This window comes from Chenopodium quinoa, unplaced genomic scaffold, assembly GCF_001683475.1.
Source record: "Chenopodium quinoa cultivar QQ74 unplaced genomic scaffold, ASM168347v1, whole genome shotgun sequence".
In the NCBI taxonomy this organism is placed as follows: domain Eukaryota; kingdom Viridiplantae; phylum Streptophyta; class Magnoliopsida; order Caryophyllales; family Amaranthaceae; genus Chenopodium; species Chenopodium quinoa.
In genome coordinates this window covers 1251029-1264935 of record NW_018742987.1, presented here as the reverse complement: position 1 = coordinate 1264935, position 13907 = coordinate 1251029, and the positions used below count along the sequence as shown (strand labels likewise).

General features: G+C 34.9%; 3 protein-coding genes across 7 annotated transcripts; all 3 read left to right on the top strand.

The window, feature by feature from the left end:
• The first annotated feature begins 742 nt into the window (after positions 1 to 742).
• LOC110729638 lies at positions 743 to 5827 on the top strand. Of its 3 annotated transcripts, none has more exons than XM_021909406.1 (6): positions 743 to 974; positions 1534 to 2271; positions 3534 to 3592; positions 3803 to 3931; positions 4148 to 4283; positions 5269 to 5827. In XM_021909406.1, exons 2-6 carry the CDS (start codon positions 1567 to 1569, stop codon positions 5596 to 5598), a joined length of 1359 nt encoding a protein of 452 aa, XP_021765098.1. In that variant the 5' UTR covers positions 743 to 974; positions 1534 to 1566; the 3' UTR covers positions 5599 to 5827. The 3 variants fall into 3 exon arrangements, with proteins under 3 accessions (XP_021765098.1, XP_021765097.1, XP_021765099.1); XM_021909405.1 differs by having other exon boundaries at positions 1375 to 2271; XM_021909407.1 differs by having other exon boundaries at positions 750 to 974; positions 1616 to 2271.
• A 486-nt stretch (positions 5828 to 6313) lies between these two features.
• On the top strand, positions 6314 to 9445 carry LOC110729639 (probable prolyl 4-hydroxylase 12). 3 transcript variants are annotated; one of them, XM_021909410.1, is made up of 7 exons: positions 6314 to 6781; positions 7370 to 7474; positions 7713 to 7770; positions 7865 to 7939; positions 8062 to 8119; positions 8216 to 8388; positions 8857 to 9445. In XM_021909410.1, exons 1-7 carry the CDS (start codon positions 6711 to 6713, stop codon positions 9220 to 9222), a joined length of 906 nt encoding a protein of 301 aa, XP_021765102.1. In that variant the 5' UTR covers positions 6314 to 6710; the 3' UTR covers positions 9223 to 9445. The 3 variants fall into 3 exon arrangements, with proteins under 3 accessions (XP_021765102.1, XP_021765101.1, XP_021765100.1); XM_021909409.1 differs by having other exon boundaries at positions 6315 to 6781; positions 7373 to 7474; positions 7853 to 7939; XM_021909408.1 differs by having other exon boundaries at positions 6320 to 6781; positions 7853 to 7939.
• Positions 9446 to 12113: 2668 nt separating this feature from the next.
• On the top strand, positions 12114 to 13907 carry LOC110729637 (systemin receptor SR160-like). The gene has a single exon (XM_021909404.1). The coding sequence runs from the start codon at positions 12452 to 12454 to the stop codon at positions 13469 to 13471; it is 1020 nt and encodes a 339-aa protein (XP_021765096.1). The 5' UTR covers positions 12114 to 12451; the 3' UTR covers positions 13472 to 13907.

The following is a 13907-nucleotide window of genomic DNA, read 5'->3' as shown; positions in this document are numbered from 1 at the left end:
TAAATGTTCATGGTAGGCTTGAAATTAATGAAATCGGTGCAACTTGTAAACCGGTAAATTGGCCGTTTAAAGGCTAATATTTGATGGTTTCACCTAGCCAATTGGACTCTCGGAGGGTATTAGGGACCATGGTAAATATTTCAGCAATTTTTATTTCCAGGTGAAAAAAGTCAAAAAAAAATTCCAAAAAGGCTAATATCCACGTTTTTTTGAGAAATTTTGGAGGTTTCGGCCGTATAAGTTTAAGTAGAGTTTTATTAGAGTTTTGTTGAACAAATCTCCAATACTTCTTCCGTTCTGTTAATATTGCAACAATGGACTTTTTGCACTATTCATCACTCTTGTTTGACCATATAATATGATTTATACATTATGCAAAATATGGTCATGTGAGATCTTGATGGATTCGTCTCATAAAATACTTTCACAATATCAACTTTTTATAATTTTTATTCTTACACAATTATAGATATCTAGCATATAAAATGTGCATTGACATGCGTAATTCCCTCCTTGTTGCAATATTAATAGAACGGAGGAAGTATTTTTTTTTTTTTTTTATAATTTTATAATTATACTAGTATTTAAAAAATAGATGTTGAGACGAACTTAATAAGACCCAAAATGACTATTTTTCTCAACACGAAATCACAAAACAAACTCAAAGCAACTTATGTAAATAGTGAACATATTTAAACCGTGTCATGAGTGTCATCTAATTTAGAACGGAAGAAGTACCTGTATTGTTGGCTAAACCCCAAGAAACGTGAAAAATGTAGATGTCACGTGTTTTTATGGTTGAAAAAGAAACAACCAACAGCCAGCTCTCGGAATCTTCTTACAACGGAGCCGCCGTGCCACCGGAATGCCAATCAAATCACAAAAATTACACCAACTCATCTAATCTTAAGCCTTGATTTTTAACATTTAAACTCATTTTTTTGACAATTTTCCAAAATCTTCGCTGACTCCAGGTACCTCTACCACTCTACCTTATCTTGATTTAGTTGTACATTCATATTTTCTCTCACCTTAGATTACAAGTTTTCAAGCTTTTTATAAGTACCATTTTTATTTTCAAAGTGGGTAATTATCTAGAAAAAGCACCTACATTTCCCATAATTTTGAATATTGGGGTTTAATTGTTGATTTTTTACACTTTTGTGGATGATCATATCAATCTTATAGATCAAAATCATCAAATTCCCTTTTTGCAGTTTTTAACTTGCTTATTCTGTTGGCAACAATTTGCTTTTGATACCTTTTTTTTTGGTGGGGTTCTCTGTTTGAAGTTAGAAATCTTAGAATGCTATAAAATTGTACCCTTTTGAGCTTTGATCTTGCTTATTTAGTTTAATTTATAATCTTTTCCAGTTATCCCATTTTGTTGAAGATTCCAATTAGCTCAAATTTGAGTTCCTGTACTTGCTCATAAATCCCATGTACTAAAATTCATGTTTGATGATGCATATAAGTTTATGGATGCTGCAAATTCCCTAGCCAAAACCATCTGACTTATTGATATATGCTAAGTACTAGAGAAACAGCCTTGTACTGTAGAGGAAGATGTCGATCCTCTGTGGTTTACCTCTTATTGAGTGTGTATACTGCCTAGGCTGTGCTCGTTGGGCGTGGAAGCGGTGTCTTCACACGGCTGGCCATGATAGTGAGGATTGGGGGATTGCTACTGCTGAGGAATTTGAGCCTGTACCTCGATTGTGTCGGTACATTCTTTCTGTTTACGAGGATGATCTACGAAACCCTCTCTTTGCACCACCTGGAGGTTATGGAATGGACTCGGATTGTTTAGTAACTAAAAGGACATACAAAGATACACAAAAACATGCGCCTCCGTATATAGTGTACCTTGATCATGATCATGGTGATATAGTTCTTGCCTTTAGGGGGTTAAATATGGCTAAGGAAAGTGATTATAAAGTCCTTTTGGATAATAAGTTGGGAAAAAAGAAATTCGATGGAGGTTATGTGCATAATGGTCTATTTAGAGCTGCTGTTTGGGTTTTGGAGAAAGAGGGTGATTTGTTGAGGGAGCTGATTGAAAAACATCCAGATTATACATTGACTTTTGCTGGTCACTCCCTTGGGTCGGGTGTTGCAACACTTCTGACAATGGTGGCTGTGCATAACCTAGAAAAATTGGGAAATATTGACAGGAAAAAGGTTAGAGGCTATGCTATTGCACCTGCTAGGAGCGTTTCACTAAATCTTGCTGTAAGATATGCAGATGTCATCAACTCTGTTGTGCTTCAGGTAAGGAATCCATGTGATCCTTTAGTTGTCAAATTGTTGGAAGATTTGTTATTGAGTGGTTTATGTTTACCATAAGTCCATAAACATACATTTTTATCATGCAATCAATTAGCTTAAATATGTTACTGTATTTTCCTTTGTGTGAGAAAAATCTCATGATAACTACTCCTTGTCTCCACAGCATAATTATCTAGGTGATAGGCACACTCTAAGTGGAAACATTATTCAGTACTTTTCTGAGCTCTTTTAAAGCACATTTTAATTGTTGTGTAGAAGTTCCTTGAAATTGATCCTAAATGTATGTGAATTAGTGACGAACTTTCACGTGGTGAATTGGGCTTTGGCTTTTATTAATCTTCACTTCCTGTATGCTTGTGGGACTCTCAAAAGTATTGAACTTACATTTTTTATTTTAACTTTTAAAAATTTGGGTTTGTGGAACAGAGTAAGAGGACCCGTTTGTGTGCTTTTGTTTCACAATAGACCTTCTTGGGGTCCATTCATGGTGATCAACTCAGGAGTCTTATGGATTATGTGTTGTGTCGTGTCAACATTCCTTGAATATGAGCCAACCATGTTGTTTGATTTGTTGATTGTTTTTGAGTGATGTAATCATAGCAATTATGTCAACTAACATGCTTGAGAGGTCAAAACAAAGAGCTAGTTTTTCTATAGACTATCACAGTTAATAATACAGATAATCTGAATATATGCTACCGGTTAGAACAAGATGAAGCATCAACATGACTGTAGAAATATAATTGTGAGTTGTGACTTAGAGAGGACATAATGTGCTTGATGGGTAACCTATTTCAAAAAATTAGGAGATGTTGACCACGAAGAAGATTGCCCTTGGGCTCTTTGAGGCAATCAAGTAATTCATTCAGAAGAAAGGTCCACGTATTGAGTCTGGAAAAAAAAAAATGTTCCTGATTTATTGGACACCTACATTGATCTTTGGTCTTTAAGATGGCTGAGAAAGGATAAATGATGAATCTTTGATATTTTTATTCATTGCATACTATTCTATGGCATGATATATTGATAGACTGTCTTCTTTCTCTTATCTAGCTTATTTGTGGAGGAAGTCCTTACAAGTTAATCCCCCACCCTCTTATTTACAATAGGCTTTTTCTCATGATAATTAAACAGAGATGTTGAAACATGTTGTGCATATTCTACTTCTTTCCTTTCAATTTTCCACAGCCCTTTCTTTCCCTTGCATACTACAGACCTCTAACATGCATTTCTGTATAAACCAGGATGACTTTTTGCCAAGGACAGCAACGCCTCTAGAAGACATATTCAAATCACTTTTTTGGTAATTTTTTTCTTATATAAAATCTATATTGGCTTAAGTAGCATGATAAATATGTTTATTGGGTAATGTTATTTTCATGCTAGCATACTCCTACAAGATCAAACATCCTATGTTTCATTTGTTTGATTCTATGAATGACAATTTACTTAATGATATTCTGTCACCTTTGTCTCATTCTATCACCTTTTTTCTGCTATTCTTGTTCCACAGTTTACCGTGCTTACTATGCTTAAGGTGTATGAGGGATACATGCATATCAGAGGAAAAGAAGCTCAGAGATCCAAGAAGGTTGTATGCACCTGGTCGTCTGTATCACATTGTTGAGAGAAAATTATTCAGGTAGATATCAGAGGCTCCTTATGGACTCATTACAAGACTGCAATTACTATGAATCTTTCACCAAACTAGTCATCACATTCAAATATTTAATACAAGTACTTCCTAATATCAGAGGCTCCTTAGTGGAGAACCTTTATCATTTCTCATTGACGAAGTATAACTTTGATTGTGATGATATCTAGTGGGATTCTATTCACTTTATTAATTGTATGGCAGATGTGGAAGGTTCCCTCCAGTTGTTAGGACAGCAGTTCCTGTAGATGGAAGGTTTGAGCATATTGTTCTTTCCTGTAATGCAACTTCTGACCATGCTATCATTTGGATAGAAAGGGAAGCCAAAAGGGCATTGGAGGTCAGTCACAATTTCCTTACAGCTTCTGTAGATAAATTTTGGTAAAATAGTCCACTCTATGATCCATCAGTGAGGAAAGGGTCAAAGTGTTTTTTTAAACATTGTAATGATCCAAAGTGGTCTAATTTTTGTTCCCAATGACATATGTTTACAACAACTCGGTTTGCACATTCATTCCACTTGCCCTCAAAAGGGTTTGGGTAGCTAATAGCTATACTGATATAGATCATAAACCATGATTTGGGAGCCTGTACTCACTGTCTGAAATTCTTTGGCACTCTCTAGTCTCTACAACTGAATTAGCTAAGATTTTCATTACTTTATCTTGGTTGTTCTACAGTCCATGCGTGCATGTCAATTTGATCACTAGAAATTATTTTAAGTGAAGATGAGCAATAAGCTTAAAAGACACCACAGTCAATGCTTACTTTTCCTTGACAATTGAAATAGATCTTCTGCAGTAGCTGTGTTTCCTATTGGGTGTATTCTGTTATTTTTGTTCTAGGTCATTTTAAAATTTTAAATTTATATGGCTTTTCGAGAATCATAACGTTAGTCTTAATTCATTTAACCTTAAACCACTTTCTGAACTTAGTAGCCATAATGAATTTTATAACTTATGTTCTTATTAACCCTTAGACTTGTCTGAACCTATTTGCCCTTCTCTAAAATTTCTGAACTGATTGGCTCTTATCTGAAAATATATATTTTTTCCCCGAATCTTACTGTTTTATGGGTGAAATGACATAATGCCTTATTCTTGATTTCTTTTTTCTTTTTTTGATAAACTTATTCTTGATATCTTATATCAAATGCTCTTAAAAAATAGATTAAAAAAACTCCTTTGTGGGTAGGCAAGATTCATTTTGGGACTAATTCTATATTATAGTTCGATTCCTTCAGAATCACTGCAGATTATTAGTTTATTACAGTAATGAGTTTCTAAGTTCTAACTATTGATTTACCTCACTTCCCCTGAATACAGCTGATGCAAGAGAAAGATGATGTAATGGAAATTCCAGTTAAGCAAAAGATGGAGAGGCAGGAGACTTTGGCCAGAGAACATAGTCAAGAACACAAAGCAGCGTTGCAGAGAGCTGTCACGTTATCTGTACCTCATGCAATTCTTCCTTCCCAATATGGAACTTTTGAGGATCTTGATGACGAAAGTGAGCATTCAGATGGATCTTTCCAAGGGACACCTTCTGAGGAATCATCTAAGGGAAGCAAAAAGAAGGAAAGCTGGGATGAATTAGTTGCACGTCTTTTCGACAAGGATGAAACTGGTCATCTCATCCCCAAAAAAGGCTCTTAGTATTTAGAACTACCATGTGTATGTTGTATTGTTGTGTTATGAGTTATTCTTTCTATTCTTTACCAATTGTTTTCCCGGATTTGGCATTTGTTTCTCGAACATAATTAAAAGAGTTGTTCCACTTTGTTAGAGGCATTAAACTTAGTAGATGATATGACAATGGCTGCAACATTCCTCTATTATAATCTATGTCAGGAGTTGCTCTGGTCAAATTTCAGTAATTGTATAAGATTGAGCAGGTACATTTGCAAATGAGTGACGAAAATGAAGTTAATCTTCGATGTCGATTGGGTCTCTGAAAGTTGGCAATTAGACAGTTGACATGTCATCAAGATCGAAGCTTGATGCAAGTGTTGTGATAGGGAAGATAGAACTGAGCCCTGAGTACCATGTTTGATTGTAGATTTGCAGTACTGCTCAGCTTTCAAAGTGATTTTAACATCCTGTATTCTTTTGTTAAGTAGGATATTGCCTTTAATATTGTCTTAGGGAGTACAATGCTCTAATTAAAGCGATGAATTGAGATTATGTACGGAGTAATTTTAATTTTGAAACATTTATGACAATTATGAGTGGATACTACATTTATTGATTTATGCATTTATGAGTACATTTTAGGGGTAGTCATGTAATAAGCTTCAAAACTATATATTGACTCAAGGTTGGTTGAGTGAACAACTAGGAACAATGATTTTCTTTAACTACCAACAAGTGTTTAGATCAGCTCGTAAAAAGAGTTGTTCTAGCTTAACCAAGATCTCGAGTTTGAGACTTGAGGACACAACAACACTTGTTGAGAAAGCTTTTCCTTCAATTGGTTCTAATCCGGATTAGCCGGAATCCAATTGGCTTTGGATTACCAAATACACTTATATTGAAAAAAAAAAATTTTAAAATTTCAAAAAATAACACCTTTTTTTCAATTGCTTAAAAAAACCTGTTTCATTTCATGACAGCTAAATCGGTTGATAAAGTTACTTCATTTCAATTTTTCAGTGTCACAACATCCGTACTCTCCGAAGTTTCAATTCCAATTTTTTTTCCTTCTCATTTTTAATTCCTCTATTAATTTTTTTCCCTTTTTTGTCCTCTCTCAATCTTTCTCAAAGATAATGGCATCGTTGCTTCAAATTCTTCTCTTTTTTGCTTTTATGAATTTTTTCTCGAGTTCCTCAGCTGAAATGTAAGTTAATTTGGTTGATTCGATTACTGGGTATCAGTTAATTTGGTTTGATTTTGTCTTGATTTACTATATTTGATCTGGGTGCTCATTTATTTGAAATTATATGCATCTTTTTGCACTGTATAATTTCAATAGTTACTTCAGTTCTTGTTTATTGTGAAAGTTAGATTATGTTCTTTGATTTTTGGGGTTTTTTTTAGAAGTGCACTGATTTTGGATTGATTTGTTTATTCATTTTCTGTAAATACATCATGTTAACTCACTGATTTAGTATAAATCATTACTTGATTGCTGCTCAGCTGATAATGCATTAAAATTTTGACTGATGTGAAATTTATTTAGATTGGAGAATTTTTTAGAAGGTTAATACTGATTTCTGTGCTTAATTGTGTGGGGAAGAATCTATTATGGAGTAATTGATGTTCAAATTTAGGATTGATTGATAAATTGATCTTTCAAGATATTTGTTACTCCTAGTTTTGTTAATAGAATATGCTACTCAGTCATTGATTTCGTTTTCGGTAGTTTCGAGTAGTTTCAGATGTAAAAGTTTCTGAATGGTCAATGCACTGTGCTTTTGTTGTTCAGTAGTAGCAGAAAGGAAGTAAGAAGTAAAGAAACAATCCAGGAAAATCTTGTAAAGTCGAGCAGGATCGATCCATCAAGGGTTGTTCAGCTGTCTTGGCAACCAAGGTCAGGTATTTTGGCACACGAATTGCTGTCAAATTGCTTTAGATCTTCCCTTACCTGAATTGTAGTATTTTCTCTAATGCAAGGCGAGAAAAGATATGCTATTCATTATGTGTTGTTTGTGAAGAACTAGAAGTTACTATACATACTAGCTACTAGCATAGTGTATGTATGGAATTTTCGTATTGCGTATCACCTTTTCTCTACTCGGAAATTGATTGAAAGTTTTTAAATGGGACAGGGTCTTTGTTTATAGAGATTTTATCTCTGAAGAGGATTGTGACCATCTCATCTCTCTGGTAAGTCTCTTTGCATCACCGAGTCAAAATTGCCAATTTGTGCCTGAATTGGTCTTGATGCCGTTCCTTACTAATTTATTAGGCACATGGACAGAGCGAAGGAGCCAACTCTGTGGTCAGTGACACCCAAGGACTGAGTACAAGATCACTAGTCACTCTTGATGTGAAAGTAAGCTCCCATGTTTGGTATGAAGTGATTTATTATTTTATTGCCTAATAAGTGCTTGCAGCTGTTTGGGCTAGTTTTAAGAAATGTATGTAAAATATTTTACCATGTTCATTCTTCTCTAGGATGAAGTAGTTGCAAGAATAGAGGAAAAAATTTCAGCATGGACTCTTCTTCCTCTAGGTATTCTCTCTTATTCGAGGGTATCATCTGAACTTTGAAACTAATAATATAAGGTACCTTACCCTTATAGTCTTCTCTACTTTGTTGTGTTAACAGAGAATAGTAGGGCTTTAGAAGTTCAGCATTATGGGAATGAAGAAGCCAAACAGAAAAATGACTATTTTGGGAATCAGTCTGCCTGGCAAGTTAGTGAACCTTTGATGGCAACTGTTATCTTGTTTCTTTCAGACGTGTCTCGAGGTGGTGAGATTTCCTTCCCTGAGTCACAGGTAACAATGACCTCATGATCACTTTTCTTTTGTTTTTGACCTAGATGGAATTTTTAGTGCAATTCTAATGTTCTTTTTCCCTCCACTGCAAAGAAAATCTGTTTATACGATCTTCGAATATGTGATGAACATTTTCAGACAAAGGAAGTATATCTGATGACTGCTCAAACTTGTAAATTTTACTGAACATTTGCTTTTTGTAGTTCTTAATGTATGATTCTCTTCAGTCTTCAACTCGACTGAACAATGATTCTTTAGGCAAAGGGAATTCTCTACTAATTTTCAATTCAGTACCCTGTTTGATAACAAATGATCTTAGCAATGAGGCTGGGCATTGTCATATGCAAGCCACTGAACTGTTTGCTGCTTTTATTTATTTATTTATTTTTTCTAAGAACATTACACGAATTAGATGGTATTTTATCATTAATATATAGCTGGTTAATCAACTTGTGATTAAATTTGCAGCTCAAAGCCTCTCGATTGAGGACCAGAGTGTGGTCTACTAACCATGACAAGCTGCTAAGACCTATCAAAGGGAACGCTATTCTGTTTTTCAGTGTCCGCCCCAACGCATCTCCTGACAAAAGCAGTCGCCATGAGAGAAATCCTGTTCTTGAGGGTGAATTGTGGTGTGCCACCAAATTCTTTCACATACGATCAATAGTAAGTAAGAGAAACATTCTATCTGAGTCAGACAACAGTGACTGCAGCGATGAAGATGAAAATTGCCCACAATGGGCTGCACTTGGTGAATGTCAAAAGAATCCAACATTCATGGTTGGTTCTCCTGATTATTATGGGACGTGTAGGAGGAGCTGTCATGTTTGCTGATTCATTGAATTACAGTCAAGAAGCTTTTAGCAGGATTTAGTGGTAGCCGGTTAGGTTTAGTATTTTTTCTTCTTTGAAATCCATATCCATGTGCATCTCTATAACTCGATTGGCAGATATCATGAATGAAACTGCTAATCTTACGAGCTTGACAAAGTTTTGTAACTGCACTGCAGCAAGTTCTTATGTTTGAAGTTATTAACACGATACTTGATTGAGCTAACTTTTGGAGCCAGGTTTTCATACTCCGTTAGTACATCTTAAAGAAAATCAGCTGATTGATGATATCAGAGAAACACAGAATTCCAAATTTCCAATCAAAATCTGTGAACAATACAGAAACAAGTAGAACAAACTATTGTAAATATTATTGCCATGAAAGGTGATTCAGAATTTCAACCACCAATAATATTGGTCAAAAAGACTAAGAATTACAAAATTTTGCACCTACTCTTCAGGTGGAAACAGTAGTACTATTTCTTACATACAAGATTAGTTTAGCATCTGAAAGCAAGAATGTTTCAGTTTAGTTCGAGACACTATTGTTACTACTCATAATCGACGAAGAATCTAGTTTACTGATAGAACACGAAGACTTGAAAGCTCCTCAACAGGATCTTGAACACTTCATAAAAATTGATAAACAGGCTTGGGCCACACTCAACACAACTGTCCACTTTATACGACCAAGGAGGCTCCACCTCAAAACCATATGACAATAAGGGGAGGAGCCCCAAGAGCAAGTTTAGCTCCAAGTCTTAAGATTTTCCCCATTTTTCTCCTTAAGTCTCAAGCAAGTCTCTTAAGACTTGAGATTGAGACCCACCTCAATATTTTTATTTTTTATTTTATTTATTTTTTTATTATTACACTTTTCTACATATATGTCATATATTTGAGTCTAAAGGCTAAAGTGATAAATTTGGGCAAGTCTTAGTGAGTGTTAACAAGAATTTGATGACATCATTTTCGATGGAGACCACAAAAAATGATGTCACATTCAAATCTAAAGACTTGGGGTTAAACTTGCTCTTAGCATTATAAAGTGGACACAATTTTCTTATTTCTTCAATGTGGGATACACTTTCCAACACTTTCTACACTCTTCAATGTGGGACAACACACCACTCACACGTGAATTTTCTCATGGGCATAACAAAAATAAATCAAAAATTAATTTTGAGGGTACAAGCACAATTGATTTAGCTAATGCTACTACCATAGATATTGCCTGGATTTTCATGGCCCAAATTGTAATTACAGAAATACACTAGAAATTAATTGATTCCATCATTAGTTTATTTTCTCGTTTATTTTAGAGGAAGCCCCAGTTTATCAATTTGATAAACAAAATTTGTTTATCAAATAGCAAAATGGTAAATAAAACAACGTAAATGCCCGGTCATCATGACATTTACGTAAATATATCAACAACATTGGGACCCATATTTACTAAAAAGTTGTTGATTTATTTACAATTTTGCCATTTGATAAACAAATTTTGTTTATCATATTGATAAACTCCCTAAAATTAAGAATTCCTTAGGAAAATTTATGAAATCTATATTTCTATAATAATCAATACTTCGTATTTATTGTTCACTTTTGAGAGACGGTACAATATTATAACAATGTAGAAAAGAGGAAGACTAATAGTCATAGGATTGTTATATTGATACATTGTTTCCTTTAGGATGTAAGGAGTACTATAACTTTTTTTTTTTGGCAGCTAAGTAACTTGGTAGAAGACTTTGACTGTGAAGAAGACTTTGACTGTAAAGAAGACTTTAAATTTTCCACATCACACGGTGACATAATCTTCTTCGAAGCTACACTCCCAATGTTTTGATCCATTGTGCACAATCCTCAACAGGATCTTAAACACTTCATAAAAACAAACCATAAATTGGTTTTGAGGGTACAAGTACAATTGAATTAGCTAATGTTACTACCACAGAATTGCCTGGATTTTCATGGCTCAAAATGTAATTGCAGAAACACACTAGAAATTAATTATTGATTCCATCATTAGTTTATCCAATCCCTAAAATTAAGAATTCTTTAGGAAAATTCTTGAAATCTATATTTATATGATAATTTATACTTAATTGTTCACTGGAGAGACGATACAATTTACTACGGAAGTGCGAAGTACAAAATTATTGCTGGTCATTATAACAATGTTTTAAAGTTTTTTTTTAAAAAAAGTATACTTGCTACAATTCTACAAACCATATCAAATTCTCAATGTAATGAGTGGTCTCAGTTTTTAGTACCATCTCCGATCCACAAAATCATTATCCTATATTCCTATCCCCTCCATCCACAAATTAACAAATAAAACTCAGCAATAATATTACTTTTGGCCTATTGAAAGATGAAAGCTAGTGTTCTTGGCCCATGTTATCTTGACCTGGTTGACTTCAAAGAAAACCCTTAATAATAATGAAAATTCTACATTAGTCATTTTTAAAATGACTACCACTATACTTATGGTTGGCCACATCATATATTCGCTTGTAAAAAAACAAAATAGTCCCTATAACACTGACTGAGTAACCCTAAAATACTAAGCGAGTAACGTCTACAATATTGACGAAGTAATGAACCCTTGTAACACTAACAGAATAACTCGTATAAGAGAATGTGGCGAGTCATATAAAAGAATTTGTGCATTAAAAATGATATTTCTTTTTTAAAAATTCACTACTTGCAAAAGTTTGGAGAAATAACCGTGACTCTTCTTTTTCAATACTCGCACCACATTAGTTGCGTCACAATCCGATCAATTTCTTGTTGGCTTACGTGACATGGAAATTATACCAAACAATGTGTTTGTAAGTTTGACTGAGCAAGAGTTGGTTTTGTCTATAAAAGTGTGATGACAAGAGTTTTCATTTTGCATTTATCACTCTAAAACACTTCACTTGCTCCATAATACAGCTTTGCCATACAAATCACCAAAAACAAAATATGATCAAAATGAATTGTTATCTTATTACAATTCTGTTGTTTATGAAGGCTATAATATTGTGTAGTTGTAGTGGGTACTTCAACAACAGCCAGTTGGGGTGTATACCTTCTGAAAGGAAGGCACTGCTATAATATAGGTGGAAATTCATTCATTAGTGGAAGTATAGGTGCTTGGTTAGGAGAAGAGTTTCGAAGCCTAAAGTCTCTCTCACTTTATGATAACAACATATCAGGTCCTATCTCAAATTCTCTGGGCATGTTGTCAGCCTTGGAGAAATTAACAATATTCAACAATCCTTTGGAAGAAGTAGTTTTGTCTGAAACTCACTTTGCTAATCTTTCAAGCTTGACATTTGTGGATATGGGAGAAACCTTCTTAACGATATGGGTGCCTCCCTTCCACCTTGATGAATTGCGTGCTAGCACCTGCAAACTCAATGGTCAATTCCCTAAATGGCTTAAAACACAGAAGAACCTCACATGGTTGGAGTTATCTAACTCTAAAATTCAAGGGGTGTTGCCAAAATGGTTTCATAACTTTTTAAGTTTTTTGGATGCTGGTGAGAATAATCTATCAGGCGAGGTGCCAACACAAATTGTTCCAGAGTTGCAAATACTTCGGTTGAGAAATAATAAACTCAAAGGCAGTATCCCTCATCAGCTGTGTTCATTGTCTAAACTCAAAATCTTAGACCTTGGTCATAATTATTTAACTGGAACCATCCCTAATTGTCTCAGCAACCTTACGACGATGAAGACTGTTTTAGAAGATTATAATTATCCTCCAGTTGCAAATAAGATTGACTTAAACAACATCAAGGAGATCCTCCATGGAATTGAGCTTGAATACACATCCAACTTAGGGTTGTTAGTGAACATCGACCTTTCATGTAATAAACTGGTCGGCAGCATTCCAGATGGGATCACAAATCTCTCCTACTTGCTCAGCTTGAACATATCCTACAATCAGTTGTCAGGACAAATCCCAAGGAACATAGGTGGCTTGAAGTCGGTGATCTCTCTTGATTTATCAAGAAACAAACTCTCGGGATCGATCCCAACAAGCTTGGGTGCAATAACTTCCTTGGAGTCCCTTGACTTATCCTACAATAATCTCTCCGGCGAAATCCCAACTGGAAGCCAATTGCAAACCTTCAACGACCCCTCAATTTACGCCGGCAATCCTTATCTTTGTGGAGACCCACTTCCCAAGAAATGTGGTTCAGGAGGAAGACAGCCAAGACAACCAAGACGAAGACAGCGAGGACAAGCGTGAGACAATGTGGTTCTACCTGGTGGTGATGTCGGGGGTTGCAACTGGATTTTGGGGAGTTGTAGGTAGTTTGTTTCTGAAAAAGAGTTGGAGGCATGCTTTCTTTAGGCGTGTTGAAGATATGCATGACTGGTTGTATGTGGCTATTGCTGTTAGGATGGCTAAGTTGAGGAATAATAATTAAGATAGTTATTGTATTACATCCACCATATATAAGTGGCTATAGCATAGTAGTAGTAAGTCCAAGTTCGTACGACAAATGCATCAGATGTGTTGTTGTATTAACTTGTAAATAAGATGGTTGTATGTAAGATCTTTTTAACCAACTTGGTTTTCCTTTGCTGCTATTGTACACCAAGTATGGTACCTTTGTATTTTCTATTTTCTCTATTGATATAATTTACGGGGATGCAGCACTCCGACATAAATTTGCTGCCAA

Bases quoted from the DNA above. Each gene is read 5' to 3' on its own strand.
- LOC110729638 (XM_021909406.1), top strand. From the start codon at position 1,567: ATGTCGATCCTCTGTGGTTTACCTCTTATTGAGTGTGTATACTGCCTA. The intron at 2,272-3,533 runs GTAAGGAATCCA...TGTATAAACCAG, and splicing joins TCAACTCTGTTGTGCTTCAG to GATGACTTTTTGCCAAGGAC. The intron at 4,284-5,268 runs GTCAGTCACAAT...CCCTGAATACAG, and splicing joins AAGCCAAAAGGGCATTGGAG to CTGATGCAAGAGAAAGATGA.
- LOC110729639 (XM_021909408.1), top strand. From the start codon at position 6,711: ATGGCATCGTTGCTTCAAATTCTTCTCTTTTTTGCTTTTATGAATTTT. The intron at 7,475-7,712 runs GTCAGGTATTTT...TAAATGGGACAG, and splicing joins CAGCTGTCTTGGCAACCAAG to GGTCTTTGTTTATAGAGATT. The intron at 7,940-8,061 runs GTAAGCTCCCAT...ATTCTTCTCTAG, and splicing joins TAGTCACTCTTGATGTGAAA to GATGAAGTAGTTGCAAGAAT.
- LOC110729637 (XM_021909404.1), top strand. From the start codon at position 12,452: ATGTTGTCAGCCTTGGAGAAATTAACAATATTCAACAATCCTTTGGAA.